At 36.2% G+C, this 18,784-nt stretch overlaps 1 protein-coding gene across 2 annotated transcripts in view; it reads right to left on the reverse strand.

Annotated features, from left to right (window-relative positions):
* The window catches only part of DNAH14 (dynein axonemal heavy chain 14), a 376,358-nt gene that overhangs the window by 175,624 nt on the left and 181,950 nt on the right, over positions 1-18,784 (reverse strand). For both annotated transcript variants that reach the window (XM_086345146.1, XM_086345147.1), the window contains 3 exons: positions 18,038-18,114; positions 13,635-13,803; positions 4,761-4,850 (listed from right to left, as the gene is read on the reverse strand). In XM_086345146.1, the coding sequence (XP_086201272.1) occupies positions 4,761-4,850; positions 13,635-13,803; positions 18,038-18,114 (336 nt within the window). The remainder of the gene's footprint in view (positions 1-4,760; positions 4,851-13,634; positions 13,804-18,037; positions 18,115-18,784) is intronic.

Here is an 18,784-nt window from a genome sequence, read left to right on the forward strand (position 1 = left end):
TTAGAAGTGGCCTGCAGCTCACCATCTGCAGGTAGAAGGTTCTCACCAGAAATAAAACCTGCCAGCACTCTGATCTTGAATTTCCCAGTCTCCAGAACTGTGAGAAATAAGTCTGTTGTGTAAGCCACTCAATCTATTGTGTTTTGTTAGAGCAGTCCAAATGGACTGAGTGGGTCAGATGCTAAACATCAGAGTGGGCCCCTCACCATCTCCTTTGGACTACTGCAAGAACATTGAAGAAATAACTATTTTTAACAATGTCTCACACATATACATTAAAATTTAAATATGGATAAAGTTAAAACATCTTTTTACTTCCATTTCAACCCCTATACCTTCATGAAGGCTTTGTGATTCTCTGGTCTGATAGTCTCATTCTATAACTGGCAAGGTGAGAAAGATCCAAAAAGCCTTGCTTGTCAAATGGAAATTATATATTCAGGACTGCAGCTAGCTGGTCCTGGGGCATCACGGCTTTATATGAAAGAATGGCAGCTATTTCTCTGGGAGCAATTTTATACCCCACTTAAACTCCTAAAGCAAAGCTGATGGCTCAATTGACCCTTGATTCACAAAGATTTCCACAAACGCTTTGGTCTGGTTTACTGATGGTTCAACTAAGCTGAAACCTGAAGTCTTTTGATGTCTAGCCTCAGAGTCAGTTATGAAAAATCAAAAGAAGTCTTGTTTATTTTGCTCTCTGGGAAGAACTCCAATTCTTGGGCTTTTGTTGATGGCCTACTTAGTGTGCCATTTGGAAAACTACAGAACAGAAGATTAAAGATAATCCTATATGGGGCTTTGTACTGTGGAGACAAATGGTAGCTGCTGATCAAACTACCTAAGTCATTCAAGGGCCCATGGTGAGGACCCATTCTGATGAGATTACCCAGAATTAGAATTAAGCTGCTGATCAATTTCTCTTCCCAAGCTGCCATGACAGCTTTCTGGATGCAACATCACACTGGATGTCATAACATGTTCACCATCACAGATTGCACAAAATAAAGAACTGTGTGTTTCTGACGCTACCACTGAACTTCAGACTGGTGACTCTTACCAAAAGTTGACACAGTTGTCTCAGTGAGAGAAGCCACACTGCATAGGGCATGAATGATCCCCACTTACACCTGGCAGATCCTACATCTGATCCTACATCAGATCTTTGATCCCTTCTATTGGGTCTACTGGTGGTGTTTCACTGATATTAATGCTATTCAAGCTATGGCCCCGCTATTTCAATCCGACTGACTAACTCTAGGCACACCATCACATCTGTTGAAAGTAATTTGTGTCATGTGTTTGAATATCTGGACCATGTGCAACGTGACAATGGTGTCAACCTTTTAATGCAAGAGTCACTCAAAAATGAGCTGATTGTCAAGGAATTCTATGGACCTTCTACACTTCCTACCATCCACAGGCATCTGGTATTACTGAGCACTGGAATAGCCTTTCAAAAACTGACTTAGAAAGATTTCTGACTCTATCTCCCTTACCTTCTTTTTGTCCAAACACTTTACCAAGAAAATTTGGTCATTGAATGTGAGTTTCCCCAGAAAGGAATTATTTCTTTTCATTTGCTTCCTGAGTAATTATCAGCATGAAACAGATAAGGGATTATATAGAACTATTTTATAAATTTGGAATTTAGTCCTGATAACCATTCCTGTACTTATGTAGAAGCCAACCATTAACTTGCCTCCCTCCCTAAACCAATGCAAACTGCACCTCAGAGAAGATTATATGGCCTCTGAGTGTCAATTTTCCACAAATTTACATTTCTTTGCCTAAAAGGTAAAAGAGCATCCTGTTCTGATCATTTTTTCAGGTCTTCATTGTTTTGTGAAGACTCTGGTGTACATATAAAAATGCAATAAAATGTGTAGGTTCTCCTGTTTATCTGTTTTTGTCAGTTTAATTTTCAGACCCAGTCAGCAACTCTAAGTGGTGCCAACAGATATAAAGACATGTTATAAGCCTATGATAATTAAGACTGTGCGGTGTTGTCACAAAGATAGAAATACAGGACAAATAATAAAGTACAGAAGAAATCAATCCTTTTATATATGAAAACTTACTATATGAGAAACCATATATCAGTAAAGAAGTCTTAGGAACACTGGTTATCCATTCAGGGAAAGGGCTTCCCTGGTGGCTCAGATGGTAAAAAATCTGCCTGTAATGCAGGAGACCCAGGTTCAATCCCTGGGTCGGGTTTGATCCCTAGCTTGGGAAGATCCCCTGGAGAAGGGAATGGCAACCTACTCCAGTATTCTTGCCTGGAGAATTCCATGGACAGAGGAGCCTGGCAGGCTACAGTCCATGGGGTCACAAAGAGTCAGAATAAAACTTCCTCTTTTCACTTTCTTACAGGGAAAACGAAATTCCTACTTGACATTTTAATGAAAAATAAACCGCAGACAACTTAAAAGTGAGAAATGCAAGTATCTAAAAATTTCAGAAAAATTACTGACAAAACCTTGATGAGACAAGATAGAAAAGATTTCTAAAAACAGGACACAAAAACACAAGTCATAAAAAAAGATCAATAAAGATTATTGCATTAACAAAGTCTCCTGTACAACTGTATACCATGAATATTTCTAAATAGTGTGAAATGAAAATACCCGCTGCCATATCAACAAGCAAGAAATGTCATAGCCATCGGTGCTTTCTGGCCTTCAAATGTGACTGATGGCTCCCAAAATTGTGATCCAGTGGATTCTGTGACCCCACCCCTGCACCACCCACCATGATGACTGCTGAGGAGCTGGGGAAATGCAAGAAGCAGCCAGCCGCCACTGCTTAAGGTGAACAAGAAAACAGGATTGGCCCCAGATAGCTGAGGTTCCTATGAAATGAATGAGTTCAGGGAACCCAGAGGCCCGCATCTTCCCATACACAGAATGCTAAGTCCCTTAACTTGATAGCTGATCTTTGATGTTCATACTGCCTGCTCCCTTTGTTGCAAACTTGTGTATAGCCTGACATCCCCTCCTGCCTCCTTGGACAGAAATGGTATGGACCTAACAGAAGCAGGCGATATTAAGAAGAGATGGCAAGAATACACAGAAGAACTATACAAAAAAGATCTTAGTGACCCAGATAACCATGATGGTGTTTAGGGAGACATAATGGAGTCCAAAGTCAAGTGGATCTTAGGAGGCATCACTATAAACAAAGCTAGTGGAGATGATGGAATTCCAGCTGAGCTATTTCAAATCCTAAAAGACAGTGCTGTCAAAGTGCTGCACTCAATATGCCAGCAAATTTGGAAAACTCAGTAGTAGCCACAGGACTGGAAAAGGTCAGTTTTCACTCCAATCCCAAAGAAAGGCAATGCCAAAGAATGTTCAAACTATCACACAATTGCACTCATCTCACACACAAGCAAAGTAATGCTCAGAGTTCTTCAAGGTAGGCTTCAACAGTATGTGAACCGAGAACTTTCAGATGTTCAAGCTGGATTTAGAAAAGGCAGAGGAACGAGAAATCAAATTGCCAACATCCACTGGATCATTGAAAAAGCAAGGGAGTTTCAGAAATACATCTACTTCTGCTTCATTGACTACACCAAAGCCTTTGACTGTGTAGATCACAAGAAACTATAGAAAATTCTTCAAGAGATGGGAATACCAGACCACCGTACTTGCCTCCTGATAAACCTGTATGCAGGTCAAGAAGCAACAGTTAGAACCAGACATGGACAACAGACTGGTTCCAAATTGGAAAAGGAGTACATCATAAGAAATGCTGGGCTGGAAGAAGCACAAGCTGGAATCAAGATTGCCGGGAGAAATATCAATAACCTCAGATATGCAGATGACACCACCCTTATGGCAGAAAGTGAAGAGGAACTAAAGAGCCTCTTGATAGAACTGAAAGAGGAGAGTGAAAAAGCTGGCTTAAAACTCAACATTCAAGAAACTAAGAGCATAACATTCTATCCTATTCACTTCATAGCAAATGATGGGGAAACAATGGAAACAGTGACAGACTTTATTTTTCTGGTCTCCAAAATCACTGCAGATGGTGACTGCAGCCATGAAATTAAGACACTTACTCCTTGGAAGGAAAGTTATGATCAACCTAGACAACATATTAAAAAGCAGAGACATTACTTTGTCAACAAAGGTCCATCTAGTGAAGGCTATGGTTTTTCTAGTAGTCATGTATGGATGTGAGAGTTGGACTATAAAGAAAGCTGAGTGCAGAAGAATTGATGCTTTTGAACTGTGGTGTTGGAGAAGACTCTTAAGAGTCCCTTGGACTGCAAGGAGATCCACCAGTCCATCCTAAAGGAAATCAGTCCTGGGTGTGTTCATTGGAAGGACTGATGCTGAAGCTGAAACTCCAATATTATGGCCACCTAATGTGAAGAGCTGCCTCATTTGAAAAGACCCTGATGTTGGAAAAGACTGAAGACAGGAGGAGAAGGGGACAACAGAGGATGAGATGGTTAGATGGCATCACCAACTCAATGGACATGAGTTTGGGTAAACTCCGGGAGTTGGCGATGGACAGGGAGGCCTGGCGTGCTGTGGTTCATGGGGTTGCAAAGAGTCGGACATGACCGAGCAACTGCACTGAACTGAAAGTGAGGGATCAAATAACAAAGTCTAGATAAACAGTTAATTAACAAACAACTTTACTTTGAAGAACATTATAGTAGATATCTTTTATCATAATTTTATTTTTCCTTGATCACACCTATTTAAACACGGAAGCAAATTGCTAACATGACATTCTACACTTACCTGAAGTTGATTATAAAACTGTATGATTCTCTCTTTTTGAGCTGGCCACTGATGTAAGCCCAAGTGTTGTGTTGCAATCTCTATTAGTTTCTTATAGAAAAAAAATACATTAATTTAAATTTCATTGCAAATTAAACTTTTAATATGTAATCTTACAAAACCTCTCTAGGTAGCAAATACAGCACTTTATGATGGTATTTCTTAATTTTTTAGTTCACCAACTCCAAAATAATGAAAACATTACTTCCCCTACCAAAGTAAAATACACAGAAAATTTTATGATCACGGACCCCCAGGTAGCAAATTCATAGATCCTCTCCCAATTTAAGACATGCTTTATGATGCATTTAAGAACTAGCTGTTACCACAGTATAATTGTCTAATGATCCTACAGTGAAGAAAAGGTAAAAGATTCTATATCTTTGTGGAATTTTTTGAAAGGAGAACAATGATAAGTATTTTTATTTTTGCTTATTTGTTAATCTGTGTTTAACTCTAATCACCATTAAAGTTGAATTTCAATTTTGTAATGACTGTTTTACTGTTTCAATGTTAGGAATATTCTAAGATAGCAAAATTTACAAGATGAAAAACTTGACGTGGTTATACATTAGATCATCCCAGGAAGTGGCTGCACCTTTGAAAGATATTTACTATTTCAACACAGGAATTATAGGGCAGCATGATTCCTCCTAAAGTGGGGTTTACTTCAATGTTGATATAATTGGTATCTATGTCTACAGAAAAAGTATGATTTATCCTTTTTCTCACTAGCCTCTCCTACACCATTTCTCATTCCTTGCATTCCTACAATGGGAAGCAGCCAAAGAAAACACACACACTCAGCAAGACTGTACAAACAGAGGAAAAATAGACTCTATGTAAGGCTAACTGGAGGTAGGAAATTATTTTTGAAAAGCAACCTCTTCCAAACAAAGTTGATGAGACTGCCCACTTATGGCCTTCACTGCTTGCAGTTTCAGATGTAGAAACTAGGAATCTCTGCAGTTACTAATACAAACCTAGATACTGCCTGGATACAAGTGAAAAAGTCACACAAGTGTGGAATAAAGATAGCATGGGATGCACAGAAGATCAGAAGAACTGGGATAATAAAAGAAGACATCTTCAGATATACTTGGGTCATCCCACCTGGTGAAGGTTTTGAAATAAAATCATAATCCTGACCTAAAATATTTATGGCTGTATAAGATGTTCATTGGAGTTAACTGGATGACAAAATATATGTAGTTCTTATAACATGATATGGTTTTAGAAATTCTCAGGTTATTCTTTGGTTGCTCTGAGATAATGATCCCTACACACGTTGAATACTGCTAAAGACAGTAATGTGAGTAAGTTGTATAGATTCCAACTTATTCCACATGCAATTCAGATTCTTGTATCACAAATAAACAATAAACAGCACACCTACAGGGTATTTTTTAATAACATGCCTTCCTATGTGGGTGTGTTATATATGATTGATTGGTCATTGTGTAAGCCATCAAAAATACACCATTAAATAAGAGACTGAATTATTCCACACTGAATATTAAAATCATAACTTTAAATTATCTTTGTGCCATTTCTATGAGCCATATAGTACAATTTGGTAACATTTTATTAAACAGTTGAGAGCTTGCATATTTATCAATGTAAAAATTATACAAAGGAGGAAGTAGCTGAATAAATTAATATCATATATAAAACTTTTCCATAAGCTATAAATTAACTTGTAAAACTGATGAAAAGGTGAATAAATAATGAGGTTCAAAAGTAAAATCATTAATCTACATGCAGAAATGTTATTACAATGCCAATGTTATTTGCTTCAGCTGTGTTTTGAAAAATGTTAAAGGTAACACTGCTGCTGCTTCTAAGTCGCTTCAGTCTGGAAGGATTTAAAACTTGTAACTGTAGGAAGGACAGTAGGAATTTACACATTCTCTCTGAGAAGAATAGTAAGATGTTTACATAAGACAGAGAAGGAACACTTGTCAACTGATATTTTCCTCCTTTTTTATAGCAAAATGAAAATCTTTCAAATGCAAATGAAATCTTCAAAATGCAGGCAAAACTTAGATGCAAATATCCACTGTCTTTCTCCTAGAAACCACCCAGCAAAAAGAAAAAAGTCAAATTGCACTTTCATTAAAATAATGAAACAAATAAAATCTAAAAAATGTAAAACAAAGATAAGTGCTATGAAAAAAACTAAGCATGGTTTAGAGTGGACTGCGACTTGTTGGTCTGGAAAAGTCTAACTCATTTAATCATGTGGAACAAAGAATCTTACACTATATGTCTCCTTCAAAATTACATATTAAAAGGGCTTATTGAATACCAAAATTCATAACAAGAGAATTTATACTGAAATTAAGAATACCAAAGGCAAATGAAAAATGTAAAAGCTTCTGGAGAGAAAGAACAGATACACTACAAATGAACACATACAGGTGACACTGATCATTTCAAGAGTGGAACAAGAGAAAATGTAATAATATTTTAAAGATATTAAATATTTTAATGTATTAAATGAAAAGAACTTTACACTTAAAATTTTATAACCAGCCAAACTGTAATCTAAATATAAAGGCATATGAGAAATAGTTGCCAAAGGTTTGTCACACAAAACCTAACTGAAAAACACTGTTGGAAGAAGTACTAAAAAAAAGGAATATATTGAAGTCTATAAGAGATATGAAGAGAAAGTTTTATAAAATATCTTGTTAGTTTACAGTATTCTAAACGCATGCACATGCCTGTGTGGGCAAACATACGTGTTTATAAAAACTAGGTCCAAAGAAAAGGAAAAGGAAAAAAATTCTCATAATCACCAGTCCAGATTCGATGCAGGATACAGGAAGCTTGGGGCTGGTGCACTGGGATGACCCAGAGGGATGGTACGGTGAGGGAGGTGGGAGGGGGGTTCAGGATGGGGAACACGTGTACACCCATGGTGGATGCATGTTGATGTATGGCAAAACCAATACAAATTGTAAAGTAAAAAAAAAAAATAATAATATACAAATAAAAAATAAAATAAAAAATAATAATCACCAAAAAAAAAAATTTATGGTATGACATATATAAGAATGAGAGTATGGGGAAGACCAAAGAGTAAGCTAAAGTACTTGTTTTGAAAGGGAAAATATATAGATATTGAAAAAATTAATAAATAGGAACAAATAATGCTGGATGTCAGTCTTCAATTAAGAGAGGCACCATAGAGAATAAACACAAAATAAACACAGAAGAAAATTCAATCTATCCCACAGAGAGCAGGGTGAGAGAGAAAACAAGGAATAAAAAGAAATTAAATACATATTATAACAGTAATGAATTTTAAGATAACAGAATCTATAATGAATATAAAAAGTTAAAATCAACACAGGACAGATAATCACAGACTGAATTACAAGAAAACAAAGTCCACTGATACATCTCCCATAAGACTTATAGTTCAAACAGAGAAACATAGAAAGTTTGAGAAATACAAGAATGGAAAAAGAGATTCTAAAAATATGAATACACATAAAAAAGTTGGATAGAAATCTTAATATCTGACTAAATAGGTCTTAAGGCAAGATATAGCATACGGTCCAGAAAAAGAGTATAGTGATTAAAGAATAAGCAAACATATGCAACTTACAGCGTCAAATTATATAAAGTAACAATTGACAGACATGCAAGACACATTGATAAATCAATAATTTCAGTTAAGATTTTGATATACCCCTTCCAGAAACTGATATATCAGTAAAAATAGATATCAAGCTCTGAAAGATATAATTAATAGGCTATGTATATAACTTTATATCCAATAAGCACAAAATACATATATGAAACCCTTACCAAAAAAAAGCCAATATAGGCATACCTCAAGAAACAAGAAAAAAGTCAAATAAATAACCTAACCCTACACCTAAAGCAACTAGAAAAGGAAGAAATGAAGAACCCCAGGGTTAGTACAAGGAAAGAAATCTTAAAAATTAGGGCAGAAATAAATGCCAAAGAAACAAAAGAGACCATAGCAAAAATCAACAAAACCAAAAGCTGGTTCTTTGAAAGGATAAATAAAATTGACAAACCATTAGCCAGACTCATCAAGAAACAAAGGGAGAAAAATCAAATCAATAAAATTAGAAATGAAAATGGAGAGATCACAACAGACAACACAGAAATACAAAGGATCATAAGAGACTACTATCAGCAATTATATGCCAATAAAATGGACAATGTGGAAGAAATGGACAAATTCTTAGAAAAGTACAACTTTCCAAAACTGGACCAGGAAGAAATAGAAAATCTTAACAGACCCATCACAAGCACCGAAGTTGAAACTGTAATCAAAAATCTTCTGTCAAAGATCTGACATCATGACAGTACTGAGTCTTTCTGTTCGTGAACATGGAGTGTCTCTCAATTTATTCAGTTCTTTAATTTTGTTCTTCAGAGTTTTATAATTTCTTCATGTTGACTCATACATACATTGTTAGATTTATACCTAAGTATTTCATTTTTGGATGCTAATGTAAATGACATTGTGTTTTTAATTTCAAATTCTACCCTTTCATTGAAAAAAAAAAAGAAAATCTTAACAGACCCATCACAAGCACCGAAGTTGAAACTGTAATCAAAAATCTTCCAGCAAACAAAAGCCCAGGTCCAGATGGCTTCACAACTGAATTCTACCAAAAATTTAGAGAAGAGCTAACACCTGTCCTACTCAAACTTTTCCAGAAAATTGCAGAGGAAGGTAAACTTCCAAACTCATTCTATGAGGCCACTATCACCCTAATACCAAAACCTGACAAAGATCCCACAAAAAAGAAAACTACAGGCCAATATCACTGATGAACATAGATGCAAAAATCCTTAACAAAATTCTAGCAATCAGAATCCAACAACACATTAAAAAGATCATACACCATGACCAAGTGGGCTTTATCCCAGGGATGCAAGGATTCTTCAATATCCGAAAATCAATCAATGTAATACACTACATTAACAAATTGAAAAATAAAAACCATATGATTATTTCAATAGATGCAGAGAAAGCCTTTGACAAAATTCAACATCCATTTATGATAAAAACTCTCCAGAAAGCAGGAATAGAAGGAACATACCTCAACATAATAAAAGCTATATATGACAAACCCACAGCAAACATTATCCTCAATGGTGAAAAATTGAAAGCATTTCCTCTAAAGTCAGGAACAAGACAAGGGTGCCCACTTTCACCATTACTATTCAACATAGTTTTGGAAGTTTTGGCCACAGCAATCAGAGCAGAAAAAGAAATAAAAGGAATCCAAATTGGAAAAGAAGAAGTAAAACTCTCACTATTTGCAGATGACATGATCCTCTACATAGAAAACCTTAAAGACTCCACCAGAAAATTACTAGAACTAATCAATGATTATAGTAAAGTTGCAGGATATAAAATCAACACACAGAAATCCCTTGCATTCCTATACACTAATAATGAGAAAACAGAAAGAGAAACTAAGGAAACAATTCCATTCACCATTGCAACCGAAAGAAGTCCTAAAGGAACTAAAGACCTATAAATAGAAAACTATAAAACACTGGTGAAAGAAATCAAAGAGGACACTAATAGAGAAATATACCATGTTCATGGATTGGAAGAATCAATATAGTGAAAATGAGTATACTACCCAAAGCAATTTATAGATTCAATGCAATCCCTACCAAGCTACCGATGGTATTCTTCACAGACCTAGAACAAATAATTTCACAATTTGTATGGAAATACAAAAAACCTCGAATAACCAAAGCTATCTTGAGAAAGAAGAATGGAACTGGAGGAATCAACCTACCTGACTTCAGGCTCTACTACAAAGCCACAGTCATTAAGACAGTATGGTACTGGCACAAAGACAGAAATATAGATCAATGGAACAAAATAGAAAGCCCAGAGATAAATCCACGCACATATGGACACCTTATCTTTGACAAAGGAGGCAAGAATATACAATGGATTAAAGACAATCTCTTTAACAAGTGGTGCTGGGAAAACTGGTCAACCACTTGTAAAAGAATGAAAGTAGAACACTTTCTAACACCATACACAAAAATAAACTCAAAATGGATTAAAGATCTAAACGTAAGGCCAGAAGCTATAAAACTCCTAGAGGAGAACATAGGCAAAACACTCTCCAACATACATTACAGCAGGATCCTCTATGACCCACCTCCCAGAATATTGGAAATAAAAGCAAAAATAAACAAATGGAACCTAATAAAACTTAAAAGCTTCTGCACAACAAAGGAAACTATTAGCAAGGTGAAAAGACAGCCTTCAGAATGGGAGAAAATAATAGCAAATGAAGCAACTGACAACTAATCTCAAAAATATACAAGCGACTCCTATAGCTCAATTCCAGAAAAATAAATGACCCAATCAAAAAATGGGACAAAGAACTAAATAGACATTTCTCCAAAGAAGACATACAGATGGCTAACAAACACATGAAACGATGCTCAACATCACTCATTATCAGAGAAATGCAAATCAAAACCACAATGAGGTACCATTTCACACCAGTCAGAATGGCTGCGATCCAAAAGTCTACAAGCAATAAATGCTGGAGAGGGTATGGAGAAAAGGGAACCCTCTTACACTGTTGGTGGGAATGCAAACTAGTACAGCCACTATGGAGAACAGTGTGGAGATTGCTCAAAAAACTGGAAATAGAACTGCCTTATGATCCAGCAATCCCACTGCTGGGCATACATACTGAGGAAACCAGAAGGGAAAGAGACACGTGTACCCCAATGTTCATCGCAGCACTGTTTATAATAGCCAGGACATGGAAGCAACCTAGATGTCCATCAGGAGATGAATGGATAAGAAAGCTATGGTACATATACACAATGGAGTATTACTCAGCCATTAAAAAGAATACATTTGAATCAGTTCTAATGAGGTGGATGGAACTGGAGCCTGTTATACAGAGTGAAGTAAGCCAGAAAGAAAAATACCAATACAGTATACTAACGCATATATATGGAATTTAGAAAGATGGTAATAATAACCCTGTATGCAAGACAGCAAAAGAGACACTTTTGTATAGAACAGTCCTATGGACTCTGTGGGAGAGGGAGAGGGTGGGAAGATTTGGGAGAATGGCATTGAAACATGTATAATATCATGTATCAAACAAGTCGCCAGTCCAGGTTCGATGCATGATATTGGATGCTTGGGGCTGGTGCACTGGGACGACCCAGAGGGATGGTATGGGGAGGGAGGAGGGAGGAGGGTTCAGGATGGGGAACACATGTATACCTGTGGCGGATTCATTTCGATATTTGGCAAAACCAATACAATATTGTAAAGTTTAAAAATAAAATATTTTTTAAAAAGCCATTTATTAGGTGATATCGGAAATCTGAAAAAAGGTTATCTCAAAAGGGTACATATATGAATTATAGCATATAATCTCCAATTAAAACTATAAAACCATTTGGGTCTGAATTTTGGGGAGCAAGGATGGCAAGAAGTTGCTTTGAGTATCTTTAAAAATTGTTTTTGCTCATTGATCACTTCCCATTCCCTGTTGCTTAATGCAACATGTCTATAGCTTTACATTTATTAACTTAGGTTGTTCATAATGTTCTCATCACTTCTAAATCTCTAATATCATTGTTTCTTTTTCAATTATTAATCATTCTTGCTTGAGGTCTGTATATAATCAAACTGATAACTTTGGTTTTGTTGTTTTTCCTATAATTTTTATTCTGTATTTGGTTGATTTCTGCCATTTCCTTCATTATTTTTATCGGTTTCATTTCAGAGAACTTGTTTTATTGCTCTTTTTCCTAGTTTCTTACTTTAATGCTCAGTATGAGAAAGATAATCTGGTCTGACCAAATTGTGAAAGGCATTATGGCCAAGATAATTAATTTGACTGTTGTACTAGAGGCAAAGTTGCTTCAACAGCCGCTTTGCTGATATGATCAAACATGTTTTAGGAAAGCAACTCTGGTGGCCATATGACAATATATTAGAATGGAGGGAGTAGCAGGAGGTTGTATCACAATGACAGAAGACACTGAGATTCTACCTAAACTAAGGCTTTGACTGTATGGTTTTATATACATAAGAGAAAGTATAAAGGGCTTTGTGTGTTTAGTGTCTGAGCCACCATGGAAGCCCCAAAAATGGCTTTGAAATTGTGTCATTTTAATGATCACAAAGTATTTACACATTAAAGTCTTTATTCATAATTCTGATATAATTTGATTCTCTAGTTGGAAGGACTGATGCTAAAGCTGAAACTCTGGTACTTTGGCCACCTCATGAGAAGAGTTGATTCATTGGAAAAACTCTGATGCTGGGAGGGATTGGGGGCAGAAGGAGAAGGGGGCGACAGAGGATGAGATGGCTGGAGGCATCACCGACTCGATGGACGTGAGTCTGAGTGAACTCTGGGAGTTGGTGATGGACAGGGAGGCCCAGTGTGCTGCAATTCATGGGGTTGCAAAGAGTCAGACACAACTGAGTGACTGAACCTTACTGAACTGAACTGAAGCACCTTTGGAAAGTAGGAAGAGCAGACATTATCATTCTCACTTGAAAGATGAGAAAATTGAGGAGTAAAATACGTGTTAACAGCATTCCTTCCTTAAAGGTACACAATTTGTTCTTATTTCCATTATGCCAAGATGTACTGAAAGTTCTTCATTCATGGGAAATATATATCTCCAAGTATTTTTATGTCCCAAGTTCTAACATGAATAGAGAATTTCAGGAATAACTAACATTTTAAATTCACATCTATTATAGTTTCTTAACTGATATTCCACATATAAATGATTTGTAATGATTTTCAAAGGTCTTATTACCTCCAGGACAATCTGATTTACTTTCGAAACTGTTGCTCCACAAAAAATATCTCTCATAATCTTTTCAAAAAGTAGGACATCTTTAGGAAGAAATTTTGGTAAGCTAGCTTCTCTCATAGCTTCAATAATTATCAGAGTTTCCTCTGTTTCAGAAATGTCTCTGATGTTACTTTAATGGTAGAAGAAAGCAAAGAACAAGTTAGCAAGTTTGTTTTGTTGATGTTAAAGACCATTAATATTCTTTTTTAATGGCGGCTATCCCAATACCTTTTCCTCCTTTCCCCACTTCAAAGCAGCTATGTGGTTTGGGTGAGGTTAATCTGGTTCCCAGCTCCAGGGATGGACCGTGACTGACTTAGAACTCAGGGTAATGCTGTTTCCCACTCAAAATAGAAATGTATTCAGGTTAACATCAAATGAAAAATAAAATGATTTATTAAAAATCCCTAGGATGACTAGAGAACTAGTCTTGCAGACTATGTAGCTGGGAACAAAGTTGAGCTATAGAACTGGTCCTGTGAAGACATGGCTGCCACCATCAATGGCTGCCACCAGAGAGCCATGCCTGTTGCATCTAGAGCCTGATGCTTGCACTAGAGCGGCTTGCTGTCTCTGCTAATTTCTGCTAAATGTCGGCAGCTATTGCCACTGCTGTCACCCTTGCCAGAGTGGACTCTGTGTATATCCTATTTCTTTTTCCTCTAGTTTCAGGTTCAGATTCTAGGGTAGCTATCTCTGATTTGTCAAGGTTGTATGTCTGAGAGAGTTTCAGAAAGCAAGCATATGACATAACAAATATTCAAGAAGTGAATATAACCACAGCTCTAATCAATCAATGCATAGCAGTCACTTGGACACAGTGATTCAGGGGTAGACAAATGAATTGTCCACTCAGAGTGGTCTGGGACTTCAGTTCAATGGTGTAGATAGTTCCATTTATTATTAGAAGCCATCCTGCTACCCAAAATGAAGCCAGTCTAAAAATAACCCTGACAGGGGGGACTGCAGTGCCTAGAATATCTCAGAGAAATAAAAGGGAAACTCAAATCAAAGTGATTATATCCTGCCCCACCTCTGGATTTTCTGATTGGGTGAAAAAGTAAATTCCTTCTACTGTTTAAGCCAACTTAATATTTTTGTTAATTATAACAAAAGTTTTTGATATATTGTTATCACACAGTTTATTGCCACATATATTTCATATACTAAACATTCCAGTACACATTTTTATACATTAAACATGCAGTCAAAAGGGGAAAAAGTAACTACATGTGGTATAGTATGACTTTGGAGATAAAAAGGAAGAAAAGTTTTCCCTGCCCTAGCATCCCTCCCATACTCTTGTCTACTGACATCTGAAATTCTTCATTGGGATGGTGATAACTTTTAAGCCTTTGCCCCATAATAAAAAGAGCTAATAGATAACATTTATTGAGTATTTTTTTACCAGGCCTTTTGCTTAATTGTTTAAGAAATTTCATTAATTTTTTCAAAAGCTAAGAAGTAAGAAAAGTGATACTCAGAAAAATGAAATAACACACTCAGTGTCATATAGCTGGTAAATGTTTGAACTGGCATTCAGTCAGGTCTCTCTGACGTCAAAGTCCATTTCTATAAGCACTCTATCTTTACGATGGAAGACTCACTGAGTTGGCATCAGCTGTTTACACATTCCTCTGTAAATACATCAGTGAGTCTTTTTTCTGAAGGTGTTTTGGTAGAGAGGGCGAGAGTGGACCAGAAGTCAAAGTGAGGGGCCACACCAGGGACAGAAAGGGTCCCACACTTCCCTGCTGGGGATCTAGTAAGTAACCTTGACCTTTCCCACTTTTTTCTCAAGACAGATATTGCTTTACATTAAAAGAAATTTAAAAAATAGGGATAACAGTGTGTCTGGCTGGGGAGTAACTATTAGATATAGACAAGGTGAGATAATAGCTTATATAAAATATGGTAAAATTGTTACAATACCATGTTTTTCACTAAAATTATATAACTTAGGGGATGGTATCTGAGATTACTGTGGGGACTGTCTTGTAATTTAAGAATAAAAAAGAAAACTTCTAGACTAAGGTCAACTAAAGCTGAAGAAAAGCGTAGTTAAATGTAACTTTTTAAACCCGTTTTGATTGTTTTCATGATACCAGTTGTTTGGAATTAGTTAAGACATTTTGTGACCCAGTACTGTGGTCAGTTTTATAGTTTATTTTCTAAACAAAAGGGGCGGTTTAGAGAAAAACAGATAAGGCTGATTGTGGTAGGCAGAAAAATTCCCCCCTCTTCCCTACCCCTCCAACCCTGCCAATATATTCACTTCCTAATCCCTGGAACTCTGTGAATATTATCTGATAGGGCAGAAGATCTAATTGAGTTAAGAATCTTGGAAGAAGTTTATCCTGAATCATTCAGGTCTAAGTGTAGTCACATGTTCCTTATAAGAGAGGAGACAGAGACATACAGTTGAGAAGGTGATGCAAAGATGAAGGCAGAGATTGGGGTGATGTGACCTTCCACCAAGGAATGCTGGCAACCACCAGAAGGTAAAAGAGGAAAGGAAGAATCTCCCAAGAGACTCTAGAAGGAGAGCAGGTCTGTCCACAACCTTGGTCTCAGACTTCTGACCTCAGGTGCTACGAGAAGATTCATTTCCATTGTTTTTGGACATCATGCTTTTGTAGCAGTTTGTTATGGCAGCAGCCCTACAAAACTAACACACCTTTATTATTTTCTTACATATAAACACCTTTAAACTCTATTTGGGGGTTAAAGTTAGACTCCATCAACATAATTTAGAAAGAGAAGGTGTAAAAAAGGGAGGGTTGAATCACCATGCATAAAGAAATGAGAAAAAATTGTAGTACTCTTGCATGCCTAAGAGACAAAATTAGAAACCTTACAAAGCACTGGGTAGAGTCAAGGGAGAGGAAGGGACAGAGAAGGGAAGAGGAGAGAGGCAAGAAGAACAATTAAAATTTAAGGTGTTAGGAAGGGTCAAGGGACTTTTAAAAAGCAAATTGTCTAATATTCATTTTTAAATTGTTCACTGTACTTTCCTCTGACAAAAAAATAAAAAAAATTCCCCAGTCCTTTTCATAACACAGTCAGCTTCACTTAATCACATCATGTGTGTGTAGGTTTGGGAGAATCAAAGAAGGGTGGCTGTTACCCTTGCAACAGACAGAAGAGAGCTACTTTCAGTGTCAGGAGACAGACAGAGAGTACACTGGAAATGGGAACTCCAACAGCAGGCAGCTGTGAGAACTCTGAGTTTTCTGTGAAGTTTGCAGAGAACAACGAAGGACTTTGAAATGAGAAGAGTACCACTATCCCTGGAATATTTACTCACACACAGAATTAAGTGAACATAAGAAAGACTGAGAACTTGAGGGTTCCCTGTCCTAGTGTTTAGGATTCTGGGCTTTTACTGCTGTGGCCTGGGTTCAATCCCTGGTCAGGAAACTGAGATTTCACAAGCTGCATGGTGCGGCCAAAAAAAAAAAAAAAGACTAAGGACATGAGGACATCAGGGAGCTGATTACTTAGTACTATTTATCTTTAATTTTATAAAATTAAAAGACATTTCATAGTAGACACCTATTTACATTCCATCTATATTATACAGGCCATTTTGCAAGATATGCTACAGTTCTTTTATGTAAGAAATAAAATATTACAGTGGAGCTATAGCATATTCCTATTGTTTTCTCCTCCCATGAAACATTTTGTATTTTTTACTGTACCTATAAACAATATATAACATTTATTGTTTAAACATTTCATGTAAATAGTATATTGATATGTCTTTTTGTAACATATTTTAGAAAAATTAATAGGTGATACATGAATACAGCCCCAAATCAAGACAAGACAAGAAGTACACAGCTTGCCAATAATGAAAAGGAATGCCTGCTTCTGTTTGGTCTCACCAGTACAAATTTCTGAACACTTAAAAATTTTTGCCTATCTGATAAGTGAGAAACAATTTTCAGTGTAACTGTAATGTGCATTTCTCTCATTATGGGTAGGGTTGAGTGTATTTTCATATATTTAAAGGACTTTTATGTCTCTTTTTTTCTGAGAACTGTCTGTTGATTTCCTTTGTCCATTTTTCTATATGACTGTTTTTCCCCCAATTTTCTAGAAATCTTTATATACTAAGAAGATGAGTTATTTAACTGCAACAGGAGCTGCATATATCTTTACTCTAGTTTTTCATTTGTTTTTTGACTTCACAAAAAGTAATTTTTGACTATTATAAATTATTTCTTTTATGGCTTCTGGATTTTGAGTCTGGGAGCTCAGAATTATTTTATCTTGTTGTCATTACTTAAAATTTCACACAGTATTTTCCCAGTATTATGTAACTCCCTTTTGATCTACACTCAATTCAAAATTCAACTGACCATTTAAGCTCCCGTTTCTTCTTCCCAGCCATCACTAAAATTGTCTTCAGAGACCTCAGGCCAAAATCATAATGATCCTATCAAATATTAAAATATTTGAGTTATTAAGTTTCTGGAGAAAAATGAACAACTTGAAAATAAATGCATATAGTATATTGTTAAATCACTAATCATCTATGCTATGAAGAGAAACAGTGTTATGAATTCAAGAAACCCTCAGTTTTGGTTCTAATGTTCTCACTTCTTTCCCAAACTTGTCCTTCTAAAAGTCTCCTTCTCAAAAAAAAAAAAAAAAAAAAGATTAACAAGTTTCAAAGGAGTTTAAAAATCATTATCTGAGTTAAGTTTTCTCTAAAATGGAGAGCTACATTTAAAGAATATATTGTAAAAATGAACGCTTTGGAGATAATCTGGTTAGCTGCCCAAACCATTCTGGGTTATAAATAAACACAAAGTTGGCAAGTCCTAGAACAATAATTTTCAAAGTGGGGCATTCAGACTAGCAGCATCATGAACACTTGAAAACTCGTTAGAAATGTAAACTCTCAAGCCCCACCTCAGACAACTAGAAAGTTAGTGGTAAGGTCCAGCAACTTATGTTTTAAAAAGTCCTGCAAATTATTCTGATGCACTATAAAGTTTGAAAACAACTGCTCTAGATGTAATCTTCCTTGCATGGAGAAGGTAGCCTATAATTTAAAATTAGAGCTACTTGACTGCTCTCTCCAGATCAGATCCCAGGGAAAG

The sequence above is a fragment of the Bos grunniens genome, chromosome 16 (genome assembly GCF_055505025.1).
Source record: "Bos grunniens cultivar Pamir isolate PY7600 chromosome 16, Bosgru_T2T1.0, whole genome shotgun sequence".
NCBI lineage: Eukaryota > Metazoa > Chordata > Mammalia > Artiodactyla > Bovidae > Bos > Bos grunniens.